This window comes from Podarcis filfolensis (assembly GCF_964270895.1).
Source record: "Podarcis filfolensis genome assembly, chromosome: 14".
NCBI classification, from domain to species: Eukaryota; Metazoa; Chordata; class Lepidosauria; order Squamata; family Lacertidae; genus Podarcis; species Podarcis filfolensis.
Window position 1 is genome coordinate 2,032,330 of NC_139616.1, and position 26,021 is coordinate 2,058,350.

Genomic DNA, 26,021 nt, shown 5'->3' on the forward strand with positions numbered 1-26,021 from the left:
AAGAAGATTTTATGGGGTTTCCGGCCTCCGAAGAGGAGGGAGGAGAGGTATCTGAGGGTGAGGAATTGGACTGGGAAGATTACCCTGTGCGAAGAGATAGCAGCAGGTGGAGAGCAATGTTTGAATCTTCAGAGGATGGGGATAGCTCCTTCCGGGGATTCCCCGCATCACCGTCAGAGGAAAGGGAGGAATTTAGGCCAAAGGAACGGGACGGAGGTGAGGGGGGTCCTGGGGGGGAGGTGGATGTCAGGGAACTGCCATCGGAGCCAAGAGTGGAGGTAAGGCTCCCCAACGATGCAGGAGAAGGGACCAGCAGGGAGAGAGAGAACACTTCCTTTGGGGAAGGAAATCGGCGTGACACCAGGAAGAAAGGGGAGCAGGGAAGGACTTCAGAGAGATGGCTCCAAGACTCTTCCACAGAGACCAGCGGGGAGAGCCCAGGACCTCCGCTGGCCACGCCCACTCTGCGCAGAAGACTTCCACGCAGGGAAGCTAGGCGGAGACTTGGCGTCAAGGAGCTTTTATGTTGGAAGAAGTTCAGGAAACACCCACTGACGGATTCTGCCAGTGACTGACACAGCCACGGAGAAAGGGCTGTCCAGCCAGGGAAAGGTTTAGCCAGACAACGTTGCCTAGAGCAGCAGCACCCTTACGCACGAGCAACCCCCAATTCCCTTACAACCCCCAACCATCTTGCATAAAAAATGCTTACCCTCTATGCAAACCCATGCTCATGCAGCACTCGCTTGCCAGCAGCCAGTGTTCTGGCAGAGTGTGCTGCTGGCGTGCAAACATCCACTGTGACAAAAGCATTTCTCGGGGGGGGGGGGGGAGGGGATGCTCAGACAGATGGATGTTTTACTGCTGGCTAACACCATAGGAACATGGGCCTTACTGTTTTATGTTTGGAGTAGCTGAAATGCTGCTCAGGAGCTTCTGCTCTATCATCCAGCAGGGAAGCCTTCCCCAGCCGGGCACTTGGGGGGGGGGTTAGACTACAACTCCCACCAACTCCAGGAAGGGAGGGAGCTTTAGTCCAAAGCATCTGGAGGGCACCAGGGTAGCAAAGGCCACACTGTGACAAGATGAAATTGTTCTAAAAATGGTATTTCTGCGGAAATTAAACTTTGTGTTCAAGACCACAGGGTGCTTTCTACTCTCTGCAACTTTCAAAACTGCTTCCAGTGACTGCTACGCACCATTTTCCACCATAGTTTTCCGCCAGAATGGCAATCATTCGCTCCACCGAGCCCAAAATAGCTCTATGGATTATCACTGGCCTCTTCTTGTCGTCTCCATCTTTTCTGTGAAAGAATGGAAGTTAAAAAGTGGAAAAATTTAATACAAGCTTATCTTGATTTGAATCTGGTTTCATCCCTCTTTTACCAGAGTTAATTCTAGCACATTAAAAGGCATGGCTTCTAATTACATTATATTACTGAACTGCAACTTCTCACAAGGAAGGAGTTGGGAAGAGTGCCATTTCAACAAGTTGCATCCCACTGACAGATCATACAATACTTTGCATCACCAATCTATTCTGAAAACCTTGAGGCTCTCCTGAGCCTGCTGAAAACTCTTCCCTTGTTCATGATTAGTTCTGTTTTGGCTAAATAAGGATTGGCACTCAGATAATTTAGTTTACTGTTAGTACATACTATATTGCTTTAAGGTATTCACAGGTCTTTATTTACGTACTTCAGATTGTTGCAATCCTTACAATAATCCTCTGAAATAAGAGAGCAATTTTATCTCCTTGTAGCACATGTGGTAGTCAGTGCTGATGTGGCTGACCTCAAATCAGACTTTGGGCTCGTCCACACAGGCCCTTGTCCTGTGCTTTCTAACCATGGGCCTCGGCCCCATCATTTTCCCCCAGAAAACCCCCACTTTGGTGATAAATCAGAACAAACAGCAACCTCTGGAAAACATGATTCAGTGCTAAACCATGGGTTTTCCTGGGGGAAATAAGTGGGGCAAACGGAAGTGTGGATGAGCCCTTACTGTGCTCAGTTACTATGCCACACCAATGCTCCAGACATCTAAGCATTTCTTCAGCTTGTCACCTAGTACCTCCTTGTCCATTTACAGCCTCCTCTGATGCCTTGTTTCCTTGTTTTAGGCTCTACATATTTAAGCAGATCAGCTCAAGTCCTAAAAGACTCTTATGAAAACTTACCCCACATAAGTAAGATTAAATCTGATAGGTAGCTGGAAGTCAAGCTGGATAGTAGCACACTGATGGTACCGACCAATAGCATCTCTGATGTTAATATCAATCTGCAAAGGACGACAATGGCAAAATTATAGTTTGAGCTTTGCCATTTATCCTCCACCTGTAGGCTTCAGTAAGAGCATGAGTACAAAAGCATGAATATTTACTAACCTTGGGACCATAAAATGCTCCATCTCCCAGATTTAGCTTCCAGGGCTCCCCCAAGTCATCCAGGCTGTTCTGGAGTTGCTAAGAATAAACCAGAAGAGCAGTTCTTCATTTACATTATCTTGTTTTATTCCTTACAACGATCCTCCAAAATAAATTAGTATTATTATCCCCCTATTGCAGATGGGAAGCGGATAGTACTGACTGCGGCTCACCTGAAGTTAGACTTCTTACAGCTTAGCCCCCATGGCACACCAATGCTTAAAACATCTAACCATCTTCCGATCCATGTGTCCTCATGCTCTTCCTTGCTAGTTTAAATGCCAGAAATATAAGAACTATTGCTATGACTGCTTCCACTTCTACTTCTTATTTCTTACTTGTCCTTTACCATATGGTCCCAAGGCAGGTTAAAGCAATTTAACAGTTCAAAACAAATTAGTCGGTCATTCACACACACACACACACAAACACACACACACACACACACACACACAGAGAGAGAGAGAGAGAGAGGGGGGGGGATTGACCAATTTGTGCAGGGGTTATGTCCCTCACCCGTTTCTGCCCCCCTTTCTGGCCATTTCCGAGTCGCCATGATCATGCATCCATCAGATATTCATAAATACATAAACACATAGAGGGAGAGACGTCTTCAGCATACAATGGAAACTGCATAATAAAGGTGCCACACATGCCTGTGGTGAAGGTGAAGGACAACTTAGGGGCTGCCACAAAGAATACCCTCTCTCAGGCTGTTGGCCTCCCAAATTGTGAGGGTGGTAGGACTACCAAGAACACCCCCCACCCCCCGCTGATCTTAACACCTGAGGGAAGGAAGTGGTTATTCAAGTCAAAGTTGTTGTGTTCTCTTTTTAGAGTGGCAGAATTAAATTACCCTCTCTGCCTGGTCCCAGATCTCCTTTTCCCCTAGAAAGTTGACGGGCCTTGTGGAAAGATGCAGTTGGAAGGTAAAACCGAAGACAGCATATACAGACTGCAAGAAGTTCAAGCAGCCTTTCATCTCTTCTTCAATCTGAAATTTAAAATGCAAATAAATTTACAGTGGAGATGTGTGTGGGATGGGATTTAATGGGTAGGAGATGATGTAGTAATTGCAATTTATCCCTCCAGGTGCCCACACGTGTGGGCTGAACAGAGTTTTAAAATCCCATCCTTGGCAGCAAAATTAAAAGCATAGGAATTAGGCTGAAAAACCTTGATTTGAGCAAGTCCAGCTATGAAGTACGGAGGGTTCCCCCTTCTTACCCTGCTTAGGAATGCATCATGCTACAACTTGTAAAAGTAGTTTAAAAATATTATTTACTTACTTTGTATGCACTGGTTTACAGCAAAGGCAGCGGTTAAAACTATGCAGGCACTTTTATTTACAGTATAACCAGCTAGCTTTGGGTATGTGCATAGCCAGCTTTAGAGCTGGAATGAGCTGAGGCATGTCTGCATCTATCATTGGTCAAAGGAAGAGAAGGGGAGGAACAGGGAGTACTATGTGCTCCTTCTTCTCTAGCAAAGGAGGGGAAATGACATCACACAGAGCCATCTCTGCTAATTGTAGTTCTATGGTCTGAATGTTTACCTATCAGCAATAAAAGTCTGTGGATTTAGTCCCTTCTCATGCTAACAAGCAAGAACATGCACAGGTTTGGTTTGGTTAGGTTAGGAAGCCCTTTCACAACAGCTGCCGTCTATTTAGCGCTCAGACCACACAGGGACTAGTTTATCATGAACTCTTTTATCATTAAAAAAACAGTGAAGGCGTCCCTCTACTGTGGCAACCCCAACATAAGTGCACTACCTGCTCCATTGTGCAAAAGATATGGGCGTCGTCCTGTTGGAAGCGCCTGACCCGAGTCAACCCGCTTAGGGTCCCTGAAAGCTCGTTTCGGTGAAGAACTCCAAAGTCAGCAAGTCTTAAAGGCATCTCCCTCCAGGACCGGGGACGATGGGCAAACATCAAGCTAGAGACGTGAAATAGTTATTAGATCCAAGCATGGTTACTTGACCTATTTATTCACATGCCTCCTTTGTGTCCTGCCCTTTGTGCAGATGGGTTTTCCCACATTTTATCCTCACAATAATCTTGTGAGAAGGACAAGCCAAGAGATGGTGATTGTCTCAGGGTCACCCAGTGGGTTTCATGCCATAGGGTCAAAATACCTATGATATGGAGATATGCAGTCAGTTCTCCTGACATTTTTAATTTTTTTATTACAGTTGCTAAACCAAACAATCCACTAGAAGACTTTTTGTGTGTAAAGCAAGAGTAAAAGACTCCAGATTTGATTGACCTAGTGGTGAAGGGAGAGGTTTGGTGGGATTTTTTAAAAAATGCTTCCCCCGTGCCATTTTCCCTGCCTAAATCCTGCGCCCACCTGTCATTAAACCTTGCAGGCATGTATGTTTTTGTAATGGCTTTAGGGGTTGCTTGTGCGTAAGTTACCGCTGCTCTGGGCTAGGTTGCCTGGTTAAACTGTTTCTCTCTGGACAGCCATCCCCTCCGTGGCTGTTCAGTCGCTGGCAGAATCCGTCAGTGGGCGTTTCTTGAACCTCTTCCAGCAAAGAAGTTCTTTGACGCCAAGTCGCCGCCTACTTTCCCTGCGCGGAAGTCTTCTGCGCAGGGTGGGTGTGGGCAGCGGAGGACCTGTGCTCTCCTCGCTGGTCTCCTGCGAAGAGTCCTGGAGCCTCCTCTCTGCTTCCCCCATCGGCCCCCCTCTATCCCTGGTGTTGCGCTGATTTTCTTCCCCAGCCGGAGACCTGCCTCTCGCCCTGCTTGGCCCCTCTCCAGTATCGCTGTGGAGCCTCGCCTCCTCCTCTAGTCCCGATGGCAGTTCCCTGACAGTTTTCTCCATTGCAGAGCAATACTGGGGGGGGGGGCAGGGGAGAGGAAGGCACACCAGTGAAAGGTCAACCCCTGTAACAACACGGCCGCTCTGAAGAAAAGTCCACCGCCGCTATTTCTGTTTTAATACAGAAGTGAATATGTTGATATGCTGATACTTCCGAGTAAAGGGTTGGTGACCTTCTGGCAGCCTGCTGCCGTCCATTACCCAAAGAATGGCTCTGGGCCCCACTTGCATTATCTGGGTGGAATTCAATGTCACTCTAACAGGATTGTTCCGTCAGCAGGAGCATATCTGCTAGCCAGATGAAACAAGTTTGCCTCTCCTCCCTTTGTACACTGGGGTTTGGTGGTTCTTCCAACCCTCCAGAGCAGTGCTAGAAACAGAGATATGAAAGCTAGGAGCTAAATGGCACCTTAAACCTAGGTTATGGGCCCCACAATGGAGTATCAAGGTGTGCTTTTTTATAACAAGAATACAAAGCTGAAAATGAATGAACTGCAGCTAAAAACCTATGTTCATTTATTACATAGTCTAGTCCTCATCTGAAGACTGCAAAAAAGAAAGCCATACTTCCTATGCCCACCCCCCTTATATTCTTATGAGGGTCCCTTCTTCTTCAGTCTTCAGACAGTGGCTGGAAGTGGGGAGGCAGAAAAAGGTCCTCCTTTTCTTCCAGCAGTGGTGGTTTTAATCTGAAATCTTAAGTTGAATACTGCACCCAGAGCTCAGAAACTGCTTGCATTAATGAAATTCCATCTCAAAACATGCCTACAACAAGGGGAGTTACAAACGCTACTCCACAGCAAATCTGGGGAGAAGCAGGGGTACTGACTAGAGGGAGCCAGCAGTAAATCACATTGAGCCAGTTGGAGTTAACTATTAGGAAAAACAGGATCTGCCTAGGAGTGTCAGGCCTAATGCGCACAGCAATTCAAGTCTGGCAGGTCTTACCCCCATGCAGCAATTGCTGAGACTGAAGGTCCCTGCCTCCCCACAGCTGCCTGTCCCCTCTGTCCCCCAAGTAATCTAAGACGGTGCCTACGTGAAGCTAACTTCTCTGCCACCCTCTTCATGCCTCTCCTGGTTCTTGGAGACTAGGGGGGAGAGGAGCTGGTTGTAGCAGAAGGGAGAGACACCCGTGCCTCTTTACCAGCCTGACTCCTCTCTGCCTCTTGGCCTCCCTCCTCTCCAGCTTCAGCTTCTGCCTCTGATTCTGGACTTCTTCTCACAAACTCCGCCCCCCCCCAATCACTAAGCCTTGTTACCTCTTCTGCTTCTAACACCTCCTCCTTCCTCTGACCACCCATCACTGTCCCACCACCCCTTTCCGGGCTCTGAACCTTCTTCCCTTGGGGGTTCCCCTGCTGGCACCTCCCACCACCCCTCTGCATCCAGCCAGTCTGTAGCAGGTACGTGGGGGGGAGGGGGAGCCCCGTTGTGCTAGTGGGAATCCTGGTACTGGTTTCCACTAGCACATCTGGCTTGTTGAAATTGGCCCTCTAAAAAACCAAGATGCTGGAGAGCTGGAGCCTCACTCACAGCCTGTTTTGAAGTGCACTCAACCAAGCAGAAAGGGGGGGGTGTAGGGTGATCTGGGTGTAACGTGGGGGAATTAGAAAGGGGGACAGCTAGCAAGGAGACAGAAGAAAGCAAGAGGGCACAGGGGCCAGGAGAGAGAGAAGGCACACCCTCATAGAAGTTTGGCCCAGCAAGAGATCTTCTTGAACAGAGGTGGAGAGTATTTTCAGCCCAAGGGGTCACATTCCCTTCTGGGGGCCACATAACAGTGGTGGGTGTGGCCAGAGTAATATGTAAGTTACATTTGCACAGTAGTTCCTGCGCATGTGTGCACACACACACCTATCCTACAGGGGAGCCAAAGTGTTTATTAGAGTTCAAGGGCCCAATCCAGGCAGGAAAAAACACTCAAGCAGGGTGTGAAGCAGGGCCTGTAGCAGATGTGGCTGAGGAAGGGCTGTGGCCTGAGGAAGAGTCCCAAAGGCCAGAGAGACTTGGAGGGGCCTCCCCCCTGCTCTTGAATGCACATGTCCCCCCATTGTGACTTATTTTTATTTAATCCAAACTAAAATAAATTTCCAATAGTTCAAAATAATTGGGAGTAATAATGAAAAGAACCACAAACCAGTGTCCAGGGCAGTTCATTGGCTTAAGGGCAAACATTTCCTTCTCAGCCTCAAAAGAGAACATGTTGTCACTGTAGTGCTGCCAGTGGCCAGAAGCCTCCCACAGTTTACTGTTGTAGATATTAGGAGACACAACCTCTGTGAAGTTACGCCGGTGATATTCTTCCTGCACAAGGAAACCAAATTCTTAATAAGCAGTAGGCAAACACACACAAACCAATTCTTGCTCTTTAAAGTATTTGCATTATTAATGATTTGATTTATTCCCAGCCTTCACCCTAAGGTCCCAAGTCAGGTCACAATTTAAAGTACAGTACTAAAAACGCTACTAAAAAACTAAATGAAAAACTAAAATGGTACTAAAAACCACATCAAATGCCTGGCAAAGAGGTACATCCTTGTCACCTTAATTTATTCCACACTTGCAAACAGGAATAGCCTTGCTGATCAGACCATTTAATAAGCATGTCGATACTTCTACACTCAAAGCTCATACCTGCTTGGAATTTATAACACTTTTATCCTACCCTTCCTCAAAAAGTGTTGAGAGGGTGGTGTACACACACTCCAAATTTCATCCTCACAGTAACCCTGTGAGGCAGTGAGATGGGATGGTGAGCTGCTTGTGCGTAAAATCCTGATCCCTCAGAGTTTGGCTAAGTCCCCAAACCTCTGTCTGTGATGGAGCTCCTTAAGCATGGCTCCATCAATCGCTCGTTGAATCGGACAGTGGGCGTTTACGGAACTTCTTCCAGCACAAAAGCTCCTTAACGGAAACGCGTCTTCTGGACTCTCGGCGTGACAGTTTCCGCCGAGGAGTGGGTGTCCCTACGGGAGGTCCTGAAACCTCCCCACTGTTCTCGCTTGAAGTGTCTCTGAGCCCTCCCTCCGACTCACTTTCCCTTGGAACTCCACTTCTCCCCCTGCTGGTCCCCTCCTCCGCTGAGTGGTCTCTCTCACCCTCCATGAGCCCTTTCACCTCCTTCGTCTCAGATGACAGTTCCCTGACATCCACCTCCCCTCCAGGGCCCCCTTCACCCCCTTCCCTCCCCTCCTCTGCGGGAGGCGAGGGAGCAAAACCCCTGAAGGAACCTCCCTCATCTTCCGAAGTTTCGAACACTTCCCTCCACCTTTTGCTGTTTCCGGTTTCCAAGTACTCCTCCTCCTCGGAGTCTGTACATCCTTCCAACTCCGATTCCCTGAATCCCTCCAGTTCCTCCTCATCGTCGGTGGTGCCAAAGTACCGTATTTTTCGCACCATAGGGCGCACCGGACCATAGGGCGCACCCAGTTTTTTGGGGGGGAAATAAAGGGGGAAAATTATTTCCCCCCCAGGCGCGGGGCTGGGGCGGGGGAAGCTCGAGCTTCCCCCGACCCCAGCCCCCAAACAGGCAGCTCTCTGCAAGCCGTGGGAGCGCTCCCACTGCTTGCGGAGAGGTCCGCGAAGCCTGGGCGCGCTGATCTCAGCGCGCGCAGGCTTCGGCATGCTGGCAACTCTCTGCAAGCAGCGGGACCGCTCCCGCTGTTTGCGGAGAGGTCCGCGAAGCCTGGGCGCGCTGATTTCAGCGCGCGCAGGCTTCGGTATGCTGGCAACTCTCCGCAAGCAGCGGGACCGCTCCCGCTGTTTGCGGAGAGGTCCGCAAGCAGCGGGACCGCTCCCGCTGTTTGCGGAGAGGTCCGCGAAGCCTGGGCGCGCTGATCTCAGTGCGCGCAGGCTTCGGCATGCTGGCAACTCTCCGCAAGCAGCGGGAGCGCTCCCGCTGTTTGCGGAGAGGTCCGCGAAGCCTGGGCGCGCTGATCTCAGCGCGCGCAGGCTTCGGCATGCAGGCAAGTCTCCGCAAGCAGCGGGAGCCCAGCGCTGGGCTCCCGCTTCTTGCAGAGAGCTGTGCGAAGCCTGGAGAGCGTGAGGGGTCGGTGCGCACCGACCTCTCTCACTCTCCAGGCTTCAGCGAAAGCCTGCATTCGCACCATAGGACGCACTCACATTTCCCCTTCATTTTTGGAGGGGAAAAAGTGCGTCCTATGGTGCGAAAAATACGGTACTCCCTCCGGAACCTCGCTACTGGCTGAGGTTTCCTGGGGAACCTTTGGTGGAACGTTTCGATCAAGACCTCGTCATGGACCTCCTCTGCCTTCACCCAGGTGTTTTCCGACTCCGGTTCCCCTTCCCACGCGACCAAATACTCCACCTGATTACCCTTCCACCTGGAGTCGATGATTTCCGCCACATAGTTGCGGCTTTCCCTTTCTTCTATGGCTGGCCCCCGTGTGGATACCCCTTCACCTTCCCCCCTGTATGGTGACAGTAATGACCTGTGGAATACTGGGTGCAGTTTCATGTGGTTCGGTAACCGGAGTCTGAAAGCCACTGGGTTGACCTGTTGGATGACCTCAAATGGTCCCAATCTTTTGGGTCTCAATTTCTTGCAACCCCCCTTGAACGGCAATCCTTGGGTAGATAGCCAGACCCGACTCCCCACCCTAATTGTTTCACCTTCCCTTCTGCTCTTGTCTGCCTGCCTCTTATATTCTTCTTTGGCCCTTTCTAAGTTGTGTTGGAGTTGACGATGGATCGCTTCCATTTCTTCTACAAAAAGTTCAGCGGCCGGAACACGCCATCTCTTTCCTCCTTCCCCTGGAAACGCCCTGGGGTGGCACCCATAATTAGCCAAAAAGGGGCTCATCCCGGTGGACACATTCTCTGCATTATTGTAAGCAAATTCCGCTAGTGCCAACTTTTCGACCCAATCGTTTTCTCTGTCATTGACATAACACCTCAGGTATTGTTGAAGGATACCGTTTGCCCTCTCCGCCTGCCCATTGGTCTCAGGGTGCCTGGCAGTCGAAAAGTTGACCTCTACGTGCAACAAGCTCATAAGCTTCCTCCAGAATCTGGACGTGAACTGTTTCCCTCTGTCGGAAACCAGCCTCAAGGGGGCGCCATGCAGCCTAAAAATATGTTCTACAAACAATTTCGCTGTCTCTTCCGCCGTGACTGCATGTGAGCAAGCTACAAAGTGACCCATCTTAGTTAACTGGTCTACTACGACTAGTATGGCGGTTTTCCCCTGGGATTTGGGCAGATCAGTCATAAAATCTATCGACACCGCCTCCCACGGTCGTTCTGGTGTGGGTAACGGTTCTAATAACCCCGCTGGTGCCCGCCTTTCTCCTTTGGCTCTCTGGCATTGGTCACACCTTCTCACATACTCCCGTACATCCTCCCTCACCTTGGGCCACCAAAACTCCCTGGTCACCAACCACATGGTCTTGTGTTGCCCAAAATGCCCCGCTGTGGGATTGTCGTGCAGCTGTTTGAGTACTCTCCCCCTCAATTCCCCTTCGGGTATATATAGCGCCCCTTTGTAATACAATGCCCCGTTTCTTTCTTCAAAACCTCCGGGGTCTTCTCCCTCTCTCCTTAAACCTCTGAGCTTATCCTGGGCGTACTCATCATTTACCGTTCCCTCTACCAGTTCTCTTTGCCCCACCCAGGCCGCACCACACACCCAGTGGTCCTCTGGGATAATATGTCTCTCTTCTGGCGCTCCCTCCCCCTCCAAATATTCAGGTTTGCGAGAGAGAGCGTCCGCTCTGATGTTTTCTGGACCTGGCACATAGCAGATTTCAAAATGGAATTTGGAGAACTCCTGGGCCCATCTCACTTGGCGTTGGTTGAGCACTCGTGCCGTTCTCCAATACTCCAAATTCTTGTGGTCCGTACACACTTGCACCTTATGCTGTGCGCCAATTAGTAAGTGTCTCCATCTCCGGAACGCTTCGTGAATGGCGAGTAGTTCTCGGTCATATACCGTGTAGTTCCTCTCGGATTTGTTCAGCTTACGCGAAAAGAAGGCACACGGTCTCCATTCCGACTCATTGCTCCCTGGCTGAAGCAGCACCGCCCCCACCGCCCGGTCTGAGGCATCAGTTTCCACTCTCATGGGTTTTTGTAAATCCACATGCAGGAGCTGTTCTTCCGAAGCGAATGCCTTTTTCAATTCCTCAAAAGCGTGCTCCGCCTCCGCCCTCCAAACGAATTTCTTCTTGCTGCTTAGACAGTCCGTGATGGGAGCCGTTAAGTGGGCAAAGTTCTTGATGAATTTACGGTAAAAGTTCCCAAACCCTAAGAACCTTTGCACATCTTTTTTCGTTTTCGGTGTCTTCCATTCCAGCACCGCCTGGACCTTGCCTGGATCCATGGCTAATCCCTTGTCTGATAGGCGGTACCCCAGGAATTCCACCTCCTTGGTGTGGAACTGACACTTCTCCAATTTCACCCACAACTGGTTTGCTTGCAGCTGGCTCAGCACTTCCCTGACATCCTTTACATGCTGCTCCTCATTCTCTGAATATATCAGCACGTCATCGAGGAATGCCACGCAATTCTTGTAGAGCAAAGGTCCCAGTACATGGTTCATGAGCGATTGAAAACAGGCGGAGCCTGCTTGTAATCCAAAGGGCATAACAAGATATTCGAAAGCCCCTAGGGGGGTGAACATCGTTGTCTTCCATTCATCCCCCTTCTTTATTCGTATCAGGTTGTACGCTCCTCTCAGGTCCAGTTTCGTGAATATCTTTCCCTTCCTCACCCTGGTCAAAATGTCATCAATCCTGGGCATGGGGAAAGTCACTGGTTCTGACACGGCATTCAGCCGCCGGTAGTCCACGACCAATCTCGGTTTATCCGTGTTTTTTTTGTCCACAAAAAACACTGGGCTGCCCCCCACCGCTCTGGACTCTCTGATGAAACCTCTCTTCAGGTTTTTGTCAATAAACTCCCTCAACTCCTGCATTTCCCTGTCTGACATGGCGTACAGCTTGCCCACGGGGAGCTGGGCCCCAGGGACCAGGTTAATTTGGCAGTCAAAGTCTCTATGCGGTGGTAGTTTATCTGCTTCCCTTTCGCTGAAGACCTTGCTCAGGTCAGCGTATTGTTTGGGCACCTTCCCTTTGTCCGCCACTTCCGTCCCTGCTAGGGAGGCTTTTGCCCCTTCTGGCACCTTTCCCTCTTTGCAGTGTTCCAGGCAATGTGCTGACCCAAAGGAGACCACTCTCTGATGCCAGCCCACTAGCGGGTCATGCAACGCTAGCCAGCTCATTCCCAAAATGACTGGCGCCCCTCCCAGGGTGGCTACATTGAACGCTATCCTTTCGGTGTGCCTTGCCACCCTCATAACCATTGGGACGGTCTGTAGGCTAACTTCTCCCCCCAACAGCTCCCTCCCATCGATCGTGGTGACCTGCAGGGGGTTGCTTAAAGGGAGTGTCTGTATCTGGTGTTCAGCTGCAAACTCCTTGCTCATAAAATTACAGGAGCTGCCTGAGTCCAACAGCGCTTTGGTCTTTAGTGGGTATCCGTTTGCCAGCTCTAGCAACACCTCTATTACTAGGGCTGGTCTTGGAGGTTCCGGAGTGGGCACTTTTACTGCTCCTTGGCCTGTCTGCAGTGCCCTGACAGTGGCAGACAGGCGTTGGCTTTTACTGGCTCCTGGACTTCCTCCTCCTTCCCCCCAACAGCTCCCGCCATCCCTTGCCATTCCTTTCTTTGCGGGCAGACTCTGGCAAAGTGACCTGGCTGCTGGCAGAGATAACATTTCTTGGCGCTCTTTCCCTCCTTCTTCCTCCCTTCACTGGGATTTGAAACTGCGCGCGCGCTGTTCCAACTTCCATCGGCTCTCCAGGCGGGAAACTTGCTTCTGGAATCTCTGGAATGCGGAAATCCCTCCAACGCTCTCCTTTCCCCTCCCGCTTCTCCAAGGCTCTTGCCTCCTGGCGGGCTCCAATGGTCAGCGCTGATTTGGTCAGCTGGTCCATAGACTCCGCCCTGGGCGCCCGGGAAAGTTCGTCTTTCACCGCCGAAGAAAGCCCCTCTTCAAAGAGCATTTGAATGGGTTCCGCCGATAAGTCCCACCCCAATTTATGTATCAACATTGTAAACTCAGTCCAGTACTCACGAACCGATCGGCTCCCCTGTTTGCAAGCCATCAATTGCCTGCGCACCAGTCCCTGTTCAATCTCGCTGGAAAACATCAAATCCATGGCGCGAAAAAACTTCCTCGCGTCCTTCAGCATGTCACTATTCCCTGCCATCAGGGGCCTCACCCAGTCTCTCGCCCCCCCTTCGAGATGGCCAATCACAAACGCCACTCGCGATGCCTCATCGGGAAAGTCGTTAAACTGCAGTTCGAGAGCATACTGCATCTCTGTCCTAAAGGCTTGGTAGTTCCTGGGGTCCCCCCCAAACTTCTGCACCATTCCTGGCATCTTTCTTGCTAGTGTAGCGCCTTTTGCCTTTTCTGCATCCTGCGCCCTCCTTTCTTCTAGCCTCGCCGTTTGCATTGCTAGCTGGAGTTCCAACACTCTGTACCTTTCTTCCAGACTTGGACTTTCTCCAGCTCCTGCTGCTCCTCCGGCTCCGGCTGGGTTGCTCATGATGCCTCTCTGCACAAGCTGCTTTCAGGGACTGTCCGATTGCTGAGATGGGATGGTGAGCTGCTTGTGCGTAAAATCCTGATCCCTCAGAGTTTGGCTAAGTCCCCAAACCTCTGTCTGTGATGGAGCTCCTTAAGCATGGCTCCATCAATCGCTCGTTGAATCGGACAGTGGGCGTTTACGGAACTTCTTCCAGCATAAAAGCTCCTTAACGGAAACGCGTCTTCTGGACTCTCGGCGTGACAGTTTCCGCCGAGGAGTGGGTGTCCCTACGGGAGGTCCTGAAACCTCCCCACTGTTCTCGCTTTAAGTGTCTCTGAGCCCTCCCTCCGACTCACTTTCCCTTGGAACTCCACTTCTCCCCCTGCTGGTCCCCTCCTCCGCTGAGTGGTCTCTCTCACCCTCCATGAGCCCTTTCACCTCCTTCGTCTCAGATGACAGTTCCCTGACAGGCAGGTTAGGTGAACAGATGGTGACTGAGCCAGTATTACGCACTAAGCTTCATGGCAGAGTGGGAATTTAAAGCTGGGCCACTCTAATCCCTACCCACTGCTCTTCAGTGGCACCACCTACAAAATGTCACGGTTTGTAGAGTTCCTGCTCTGGGCTCAAGCCCATCAGCCATACCACTTTCTAGAATACTCCATTCCGCACTCCAGCAGCCAGCCAGTATCTTGTAGCCTCTGAGCCTGCTCAGGCCTTACTGGGCTGTTCTTTGGAGTCCCCCTCTTTAGGGTTTCTTTTCTCCTATAGGTTGTTTTGTACTTCTGAAAGCCTCAAGCCAGCTGGTATTTGCTTCTTCCAGGTGGGCAACACTGTTTGGGTTAAATAAAGATCCAGGCCATAACAACCATATAATTAAATAAGTAAGTAGCAACCAATGTCCATTTCTCTGCAGGGAAAAAAATATTTTATAACAATTTCAAATTAGTAAATGTCACTTACTTTGATAAAATCCATGAGTATATTATAAATAAAGGCACCTCTGGGCAGAAAGAAACAACTTCCTGGACTCAGTTCATGGAAGAAGAAGAGTTCTTGTTCCTGTATCCGCACAATCAAACATCAGAAGTTACAAGAAGACAGAAATAAGGCTTCTGGTCTCTGCAAGATGGCGAACGGAGCACAGATCTGATCGCTCCGACAGATCTGAGCCCCATGGAGAGTCAGGGGGAAACGCCAAGGCGAGGCGTACCCCCACAAAAAGTCTTGAGAGGGTCCTCAAAACGTCGAGGGGTCCAGCAGATTGCAAAGAGCTCTCCTGCAATTCCCAGACCCCTGCGCCAACAGGCTCGGGAGAGTGGGTGAAAGAGGCGGGACTGAGTGCAGCCATGGCAGCAATGCATCTCCGCGGGAGCGAAGCCTTAACGCTTTGGCCACCAGCAGAGATTTTCCATAACCAACATTCAAGCCGATGGAAATGTAAGAAGATTCACTATTGAAATTAATTAAGCTTAATTCAGTGCCAGACGAAGGATTAAAAAGGAAGTCCGTTCTTCACCTTCTGGGTAATTAACTGTACATGGAAAAAATGGCAAGTGGAAAACTTTATCTTATTTGATATTTACGGTGTGGGCCTGCTGATGGGAGAATTCAAAGCAACTGAAACCCATTCTTTATTGTTTGACATTGCTACGGGATTTTAGAGACTTGGTATTTGTGTATGGAAAAGGGAAGGTAGTGCCAGGACTCTGACAACACCTGAGAGCCCTTACGCAGCCCTTCCAAAGCTTTTCCTCAGTTGCAGGGAGGAAAGGTTAAGGCAACTGAAATCCATTCTTCTTGGCTTGTTATCGATACTGGAGTATAAAAGAGGAGACTGGATTTTGAACGGCAGCTGCCGTTAAAACTGAACTCAGCAGAGGAAATTTGGATTAAGACAATTAAAGTACTCTGTTGGGGGAATATAAGATAGACATATGTTGGCTGGAGGGATTTACAGAGCACTGAACTCGGTTTCCTGTATATAAATTGGAATTTTAAGGAGAAAAATATCTGGAAAGGGAGGTTGATATGCCTATTTATAAGGATCTTCAAGTGCTGCAACTCTACATTCTACCCTGAGACATTTTAGAAAATTGGATACTGAGTTTAGTACTCTCTCTCCTGGACAATTAAGTGGTAATTCTTATGGATATATTGTTTCAGTCTCTTCTTTAAGGTAGATATTTGTTATATATGAATATCAACTTTAAATTTAGTTTTTATGTTAAATTGCATATGTGTATAAACGGGTCTAAAGAAGGGGGGTAGTGGGAAAGCACAGAAACTGTTTATTGGGAACTTACACTGAATGGCCTTGAAACTGATAAGGTGGTGGTGAGAACAACAGAAAGACAAAAATGTGACAGTGATTAAACAGTCAGAGTTGAGTCTGAATAGAAGGGCCCAAGTACAGGACCCGGGGGATAAACCTCAATCTGAATTGGAAAAAGATTTCATGAAAGAGATGAGGGAAATTATGGCTAAAATAACAGAGGAGTTTACAACCTGAATGGATCAAATCATTAAAAGGGTGACAGAACCGATTGAAACAATAGAGTCTTGGACAGGGAGAATTGAGGAAGGGGATATTCCTAGGCAAAAGTTGGAAGCCTGAACACTGGGAAAAGATGACTGATATGAAGTCCAAAAGAACAGGGTAGATTTGGAAGTTTTGTGGTTTAGGCAGAAAACCCTTGAGGAGGCCTTGGTGAAAGTACCACCTCTGAGACTGAGAGAAGTTTGGAGGGAAGGCGAGCTGGAACTTGCCTCAACTGACAGATGTTTTCTGATGAAATTTAAGTACGCCAAAGTTAGGAAAAAGAATGGGAAATGGTCTTGGAAAAAGTTATTGCTTATGTGCAAAATATTGTAGATATTGGTACATTACCAGGCTTTGATTAAACGCTTGCAATTATTAGATATGGGGATAAAATTAGAAGAAAAAATAATAGTTAAACACAGATGTGGAATGCGGAAAGTTGGTTTAAATGAAACTCTAGACGCTTAAATAACACGTGTTAATGATTTGAAGTGTAAATGATTTGAAGTGTTAGTAAGTTTTGATTAACTACGGGTAATTATTAGAAAATTGGATAAATGGATATGAAAATGTAAGAGAATTTTGTTTATATAAAGAACCAGAAGAGGGGGTGGAGGGAAGTCCAGAGATTCCTGGAATCTCGGAAAAAAAGGTTTTGAAAAGATACTGCTGTACATGGGGATTGGGCGGGGGGGGGGGGAATGTTCTTTTTTACTAATGTTAATGTGGAATTAAATTGTGAAAAAGAATAAAAAATTATTTAACAAAAAGAAGAAGACAAATAATCATTATTCTGTGCAGTCATGCAATGCAAACATGTCATTCAACTGACTTATTTTTCTACAGTGAAATCAAGCTGGCATGGAGGTGGATTTCCACTCTCTGCTGTCAAAAACTTTCCCTTTCAGCAGCACCTTGCAAGGTGCTTTGAAATCCCTACTTCAAGACTTCAATATATATTGCATAGGGGGTCAAATTTGGCCCTCAAGACAGATCTGGATAAGAGAGCCAAAAAGGTTCCTCCACCTTGCTTCTCTTTTAACCCTCATGTCAGAAAGCTGCTTCACACTTGAACACAGCTGCACAATGCTGGACTACCCATTGTTGTTTTTAAATGACAGCACACCTAGAGTTGCAATAGTCCTGAGTTTCAGTCTTGAGTCAACCCCCACTCCTGAAAACACGGCAACTGTTCTGCAGTGTACACTTTTAACACTTCTAGGGAGCCAAAACAATAAAAGGACTCATATGTCACATTAAAAACCAATATTTATTGCTGCATTTGTTCCATATGTATTGCATCTGACAAAGAAACTAGTCCACAAAGGCTTCTGCTGCAATAAATCTGTTAGTCTTAGATAAAAAATGTTTCTAAGCCAAGAGAATGCATACAAACCATACTTTGCCAATTTTCCTGTGATCACGATTTTTGGCTTCCTCCTGGACCTTCTCCCACTCTTTCATCATTTTGTTTTCCGGAAAAGATATTCCATAAATTCTCTGCAGTGTTTCCATGTCAGCCTTTCCCTCCCAATAAGTGGAGGAATTCTGTTGTTGAAAGAGTTACCCCAAATGTAAGTACATTGCAAGAAAAAAATGTAATCTGAGCCATTTGTAGGAAATAAACCATCTCAGATTGCCCAGCAATTCTTTATGAAACTAAGCCTGCAATCCTGTGCATTATTTACTTCTGCTTAAACCCCACTGAATACAGTCTGACAGTGATATTCATTCCTATAGGTCTCCTGCTGCCCCCATATGCTTGGAACTTCCTCTGAAAGCTCCTGTGAGATGCACCCCCTCTCCCTCCAAACCCACCTTTTCTGCAGGGAAGCTCAAAGAAGCGCTAGGAGCGACCAAGTCACCAGGGATCCCATCTGCCCAAATAAATTAGTGGCTCCCACCTACTGAGGTGACAGATGTCCCAAAGGTTACAAGAATACCTAGAAGAAACCCTCTGCAGCAGACACTAGGTAAAGGTTTACAGAGAAATTTGTCACTTGAAGGGTTAGAAATAATCATTTAAAAGGTTTGATTTCTTTATTACATAAAATGTTAATAAATATTTCATTTCAGTCTGCTCAGAATCTGAGACTCTGGTGAGAACTCAATTGAGATACTCCAGTGGAAGAGGAGTGGTGGAAAGAATTTTGGCTTAAATCACCTTCTAAGTCTGTCTGCTCAAACAAGAGAAATCTCACTGAAGCCAGTTCATGGCTGGTACTTTATGCCTAGGCAGCTTTAATTTACCTTGCGTGGCCAGCAGCTCACCCATGTGCTGGAGGGGTGTTAAATTACTGGCACTAAAGAGACATGTGGGACGCGGGTGGCGCTGTGGGTTAAATCACAGAGCCTAAGACTTGCCGATCAGAAGGTTGGCGGTTCGAATCCCCACGACGGGGTGAGCTCCCGTTGCTTGCTCCCAGCTCCTGCCAACCTAGCAGTTCGAAAGCACGTCAAAGTGCAAGTAGATAAATAGGTACCGCTCCGGCGGGAAGGTAAACGGCATTTCCGTGCGCTGCTCTGGTTCGCCAGAAGCGGCTTAGTCATGCTGGCCACAAACCCGGAAGCTGTACGCCGGCTCCCTCGGCCAATTAAGCGAGATGAGCGCGTAACCCCAGAGTCGGTCATGACTGGACCTAATGGTCAGGGGTCCCTTTACCTTTATAGAGACATGTGGCGGGACTGCCCTAAGGTTGCAGAATTTTGGTGTAAATTCTTCAGTGACCATTTCTTTAATTACAAACCAGACAGTAACTCCATCGCCTTATTTATATTATTGAATCAAAGAGAAGGAAGCAGATTTACAAAGTAAAGAGCTTACTTTACATTTATTAACGCTACACAGGCAGCTTTCGCAAAATTTTGGAAGACATTTGGTTTGCCTACTTTAGAATACTGGTTTACAAAAGTATGGCAGACAGTCCTCCTCAAAAAGATTTCTCATTAAACTAAAAGTACCCAGAGGACCAACTACAAATAACTTTTCTTTTGCCAAATGGTATCATTTTATTTCATATACAAATTAGGAAGCTCGTGGCCAGATGGTTCCTTCGGCATATGCCAAGATATGAATCTTGTGATTCCAAGAACAGAAAGTGGGGTTCTTATATTTGTTTTTCATAACAAGCCAGCAAACATAATGATAAATGTATATATATCATAACTCTGCTATGACCAACCGTTTATACAAATATACACTGCAAGTTTCCCCCCTCCTGTTTGTGAAGGTACTGGTTATTATTTGCTTCACCCCGCCCCCGCCCCGGTTTCTCTTTGACCCTGTGTCTTGTTTCTTTCTATTTTCCTTAAAAAAGTCAACAAAAGTATTTTGAAAATAACAATTCAGTGGTTTACACATCAACCACCACATTCAATTCTATCAATACGAAAAGTCCCCACCTCAAAAAACCAATGTTTAATATACAGTGGTACCTTGGGTTAAGAACTTAATTCGTGGGGCTCCGCTAGGGGCACCGCAAAAGATGGCTGACAATACCATCTCTCCAGCTCCTACGAGGCAATTTAGAGGCTGAAATGGGAGTAATCCCAAATTCTTCCCGGTGGAAGGGAAGATTCAGTCTCATCAGCGGATGCCCACAAACCACCCCCGAGTTCGTAAAGAAGGAGGGGTTGGGGGCACTGGATGGAAAGCCCTCAAGGGAGTTCGGATCTCCTGGACGCTGTCTTCGTGAGCGCTCCCAGTTCCATTTCTTAAGATAAAAAATTTGATTTAAGATCTTGGACATGCTTCGGGTGAAGAAAGGGTAATTAATCTGCCAATTAAGCCAGCCACTGAGGAGCCAAGCGTGATGGAGAGGAAGAAAGATAACATCAAAGAATAACATCTAAGCCGGTATGTTGGAACGGAATGGAAAGGAGGGGGGATAAAACTTTTTCTTTTTCTACTACGATAATACCTAACAACCCCCCCCCCCGAAGGACCATCTACATTACTTATAGCAAGTGAGACTGGAAAATATAAACTGTGTGGAAATAACAATACTAATTAAAGCCTTTGTTCTTTGAAATATTCGGAAGAAGATAATAGACTCTCCTGTGACGCACTATTTAATTGGGATCCGCCATTATTGGATAGACTGTATTGCAGAGATAAATCGTCATAGGGGGAGGCGAGCTCTTAATTTGTTGTTATATCTTTACTTTAAGTCCGATTTGGCAAACCTCCCCTGGAAAGACTAATGTTTGATGCAACCAGTCTGAGAAAATTAACGAGCAAACGCCTAGATTTTATTTCATCGGAACTAAGAGAAGATGGCATCTGCCACCAGAGAAGGACTTTTGGATTGATTTAGCATAAACATCAGCGTGTGAGGACATACTGCAAATAACAGACTTACCAGCTGCAAAAAAAAAAAAGGAGAGTCATAGAAAGTTCACACAGAAGTATATTATCGTTCACTTCAACTCGCCTGTGGAAATAACTCAGAGGCCATGAAAGGAGGAGGATTTAAACAACAGGAGGATTTAAACAAAGGACTATTGGAAACTCAAGGCAGTAAAAACATAATATGGTTGGACCCCACTGAACTTGAAGCACGGGAAGCCCCAACAAAAAAATTATAATTTGGCAAAATATTTGGACTTTATGATATGTATTTGTATAATTTGGAATATTTAATGTGATCTGATTGGATTGTTAAAATGGAAAACTTAATAAAAATTATTATATAAAAAAAGAACTTAATTTGTTCTGGAGGTCCATTCTTAACCTGAAACTGTTCTTAACCTGAGGCACCACTTTAGCTAATGGGGCTGTGCCACCATCGTTCAATTTCTGTTCTCATCCTGAAGCAAAGTTCTTAACCCGAGGTACTATTTCTGGGTTAGCGGAGTCTGTAACCTGAAGCATCTGTAACCTGAAGCGTCTCTAACCCGAGGTACCACTGTAGTTACAGGGATTGCAAAGCTGAGGCAATATTATTATTTGTTTGTTCTAAAATAGAAAAAAGTGTTTAAACAGCCAAGCAATACAACAGCCTTTGGAAGATGAGTGGACCGTCACACAGTACCATACAAACTGCATTCCATATTATTTGATGTACAGTCCAAGTTTACTACAAAGCAATCCCATTTCAACACAAGGGAGCTTACTCCCTGCTATAAAAGGGTGTTTCACTCTTGAAAATCCTAATCTTTAAAGGGCTTGCTTACCTTAAAAATCTTTAAGGCCTTAATTTTTCCAGTATGCCTCACATGAGGGCCTCTGCATAAGTCAATCAGCGGACCACACCTATTAGAAGATTATAAAGGTTAAGATGCAATTAGAAAAAATCAGGTTCCCAGTTCATTTAAGTCTATAGCCAATCAAAAGGTAATCCACTCTGAACTTTGTCAGACATGCAGTTGTGTTAATCTGAACTTCTTGCACTTAAAATGAACCTGAGGCATCACACCAAGCCATGGTTTGTGCTTCCAAAAATGTAACTGGGAACCAGGCTTTGTGGCTGCTTGTTTGCTTTTGTTTTGCATCCTTGCAGTGCTTGTTCTCAGGTGTGCCCCTCTCCATGGCGCAGCCGCTTCTAAGCTTATAACTACAGCTTTTCAATTCAGACATTCCAAAATACAGCTCAAAACCACTGTCTACAAAATCCACCTCAAACCATAGCTTCCATTTCTGATTGCATTGCACAAACTGTTGACGTAGGGATCATAATGAATCTTTGTTATGCTTCCCTTTAGCGTGATGTATGAACCTGTATGTGTATATTGTATATTACAGATTATATGTTTAATTGAAACAAAAGAACTTCACGAAACTGCATTTACAGTGGTACCTCAGGTTAAGTACTTAATTCGTTCCGGAGGTCCGTTCTTAACCTGAAACTGTTCTTAACCTGAAGCACCACTTTAGTTAATGGGGCCTCCTGCTGCCGCTGCGCTGCTGCTGCACCATTTCTGTTCTCATCCTGAAGCAAAGTTCTTAACCCGAGGTACTATTTCTGGGTTAGCGGAGTCTGTAACCTGAAGTGTCTGTAACCTGAAGCATACGTAACCCGAGGTACCACTATACTGATCCTTGCCTCACTTGAACCTCCTTTTGTAGAGTTTAGACTGTCAGATCTGTGCAGCAGCAACCTGCCTTTTGCTTACCATAATGCACCATGTACACTGATGGTGTGATCAAAGAAGCATCATAGAATTGTAGAGTTGGAAGGGACCTTGGGGGTCATCTAGTCCAACCCCCTGCGATGTGGGAATCTGAGTCAAAGCATCCATGTCAGATGGCCATTCTGCTTAAAAACCTCCAAGGAAGGGGAGTCCACAACCCCCTGAGGGAGACTGTTCCACTGCCAAACAGCTCTTACTATCAGAAAGTTTTCCCTGATGTTTAGTTGGAGCCACCTTTCATGTAACTTGAAGCCACTGGTTTGGGTACGGTAATACCCTCCAGATCAGGAGAAAACAAGCTTGTTCCCTCCTCCATGATGTATGTTATAAGCAATAATAATAAAGCAACTATGTTTTCATTATATATACAGTATATTTTTTTTCTAAATTTGAGCATATAATTTTCTCTCAAAATTTAAAATTACATACATCTTACAAATGCCTTCTTCCTAAGTATTTTAAAAAAATAGCACATCTGAAAGTTTGAGTCAAAACTGCGCATCCTTTTACCTGTACACTGTAGTTGTTGGTGTGTCAACCTTGTCATTCAAAATTCGGCATTTAAACTGGTTATACTATGCAGAAGAGAAGCAAAAAGGTAAGGGAGGAAACAAAATGAGAATTTGAATTTTCTTGAACAAGCATGAAGCCATATACTAGCCTTCTGCAACCTGGTGCCCTGGAGATGTCACAGACTACAACTCTTATCACCTCTACTGAGTGTGGCCAATGGTCAGGCATGATGGGAGTTGCAGTCTGGGCTACCTCACTTCCTATTCTGACAAGCAGAAACTCCAGGGTGTTACTGTTGAATCTTTGTGAGCATCTTTTCAAACTCACAAGGTGTCCTGCAAGTTCCTCTGCGTGCTCCACTCTGCAAGTTGTCAAGCCTTTTGCGGAGACAATCACTGATGCAATAAACTCACTTCATGCCCATGGTTCAGGCAGTAAGGTTTATTGCCCGTTTACAGCTTAATGGTTCTGTACATCATTGGCCCATAAATCAGTCACTGGCATGCTGCTAGGACGGTCTGCATCTGGAGATGGTTCTCCCCCTCCCAGCAGGGAAAAGAGAAGAGCGAGAGAAATGAACAAACTCAGCTCTATCTCAGTCTCTGTATCTAGAGCCAAAGAGACACTGTGCAGAACCTCATGCTTCTGAGCCTGAAGCCACCTGCTTCTAGATTCTTTACACTGCACTGTGCAGATAAGGAATGGCTACTAGTTTCCGTTTCACATATACCTTTCACATATACAGTTACTCCATATCCTTTTGTAATTGAAAATGTCAGAGATTGAGCCTAGGACCTTCTGCCTCTAGAGTACGGTCCCTCCTACATTCTTATTTAAAATGGGCACAGCAGCCGCCTTATTGTACAGCCCTTGCAAGATTTCTGGATGCCTTGCTAAGAACTTCTTGAGTCCTTTCTTCAGACATAGCCTGGGAAGATTGACATTCCTACCAGCCAGAGAGTATGTTACGAAACATGCAGGGGGAGCTAGACAGGGAAGAGATGGTTTGGCTGCATATTAGCTATATTAAGCACAGCTTCTTTCAGGACACAATTTCATCACGAATTAAAGAAGATGGCGAGGTCACCAGGGCCAAAGTAACTGCAGGCTAAAGCAGTCTCCTGCTTCTCAAACCAAAAACTGCTAACAGAAGCTGCTGCTCTGAAATAACTACAGGCTTAAGCTGCACACGGCCACTCACGCTGACTTTCTTTTCCTGCCCCAAGCAACATTTCAGGGAAAAAAGAGACTTTGTAGGACAGGGCTAGGGAAGAGTACTGTGGGCACGTACCTGATATGCGGAGCAAGGAGCATAAAAAATGGTTTGCAGCCTGTTGGGCAGGGAAGAGGAAACAGACAACTGAGAAGAAAACACTATTATCCCTAGAGTGGGATGGGGAACCTGTGGCCCTCCATAAGTTGTTGGGCTCAAACTCCCACCATCTCTGCCCACTGACTATGCTGGGAGGAGGGGGGTTATGTAAGCTAGAAGTCCAACAACGCTGGAAGAAGAGCCCCAGGTTCCCTATCTGTTAAGAAAGGAGAAAAGCAGCATTGAAAATATTTTCCCCTTTCCTGCCTGCTGTCTCCCTTGCACCCCTGACTGTGGAAAGTCAATGGTTTTGAGGGAGTATCTGCATTTACATGCTGTGGAAACAGCCAGCATGAGCAAGTACTAGTCTTCAGATTCCAAAGTTCAGAGCAACGTTTGCAGTGGATGATTTTGAACATTAGCAAACCCAGAGACTTACCTTAAACATATCCAGCAGGATTTCTTTGCGAACTTCTAGCCTTTCAAAAGGCTGCTTCTCTTTTATGATGTTTTTACACAGATTCTCCAGGGTTGGAAATTCTGTACTAGATACACCTCTAGAAAAAAGAAAGGCCAATGACCTTAAAGTAAAAGAGCATGTAGAGCAGCATGAAAGTTTATCATCCTCCATTACAAGCTGAAAATCCTATGCAGTTCTTTTTTTCACCATTGTATGGCAGTTTAAAGAAGATGGTCTTATTTATGACTAAAGTTCCTTTAAATTATAAACATGCAGCACAGCCCTAACTGTAGCACCCTGCTTGTGGTTAACGCTTAGCTGGAATGAAATATTCAACGCAGCAATAGAGAAATTAAAATAATAATTTATTTGTCAGACAAATAAATGATAGGCACAGTGGTATATGGTTACCAAAGCTCTGCCCACTCCAGCCCTGATGGCCAGCACTTATATTCCCTCAGCCCAGCCCCCTTGCTCCTCCTTTGGCTGCCTCTGTCCAATCAGCCTGGTTGAAATTCCTATTGGCTGTTTGCTAGAACCAATCATAAAAGATACACCCATTTCCTATTACCTTTTATGGGAGACAAAGAGCTATATTTCCTTCTATCCATAAATGGCAGACAAGTAGCCATATATCTTACATTTGCCTCAACAAGGCACCTTAATTACCAGATCACCTTTTGCCCCTGTTGCCCCTGCATTCCAAAACAAATGGCTAAAACAGATGGCTCATGGTATTACATTCTATCTAAACAGAGATCTTGGGTTCACATTCTCACACACCATCAATGAAATAAGAATCTAACATAAGAATCTAACATTTCTTACTTTCTAAATCCTTTGCATAATTACATTAAGCCAACGAATCTCATACATAACATAGATAGTTTTTTAGAAGAAAAGGCCTTTGCAAAGTAAAGAGGAACTCAGTAAAAACAGCTTCAAAGAAGCCTCTTCAGTTTACACCCCCCCTTTCCCAGCCAGCTGCTTTTCCCATTAGCTCTTGCCCTTTAACTTTAGGAAAATATGGCTAGAGTCTGATGGGAGGCACATGGTATTATTTTCTGTTAAACAATAAATCTTACTATTTACCAACTCTTAATTAGTGTTTTTGCAGCTTGATTGTATTCTGTAATATGTAGGGTCAGTATAACCTTTGCTCCCAGCCTGTAATTCCCTTTTACAACTTTGAGAAACTTGTCTCCTGTTACTGCTATAAATCAGGGGGGGGGGGCCTTTTCAGGAGGATAAACA

General features: G+C 46.5%; 1 protein-coding gene across 4 annotated transcripts in view; it reads right to left on the reverse strand.

Annotated features, from left to right (window-relative positions):
• TARS3 (threonyl-tRNA synthetase 3) overlaps positions 1-26,021 on the reverse strand; it is a 41,450-nt gene that overhangs the window by 9,188 nt on the left and 6,241 nt on the right. For all 4 annotated transcript variants that reach the window (XM_083586428.1, XM_083586427.1, XM_083586429.1 and 1 more), the window contains exons 6-16: positions 24,747-24,864; positions 22,993-23,057; positions 21,526-21,604; positions 17,752-17,898; positions 14,772-14,870; positions 7,391-7,557; positions 4,200-4,362; positions 3,282-3,419; positions 2,387-2,464; positions 2,180-2,280; positions 1,200-1,304 (exon numbers count right to left, since the gene is read on the reverse strand). In XM_083586428.1, the coding sequence (XP_083442554.1) occupies positions 1,200-1,304; positions 2,180-2,280; positions 2,387-2,464; positions 3,282-3,419; positions 4,200-4,362; positions 7,391-7,557; positions 14,772-14,870; positions 17,752-17,898; positions 21,526-21,604; positions 22,993-23,057; positions 24,747-24,864 (1,260 nt within the window). The remainder of the gene's footprint in view (positions 1-1,199; positions 1,305-2,179; positions 2,281-2,386; positions 2,465-3,281; positions 3,420-4,199; positions 4,363-7,390; positions 7,558-14,771; positions 14,871-17,751; positions 17,899-21,525; positions 21,605-22,992; positions 23,058-24,746; positions 24,865-26,021) is intronic.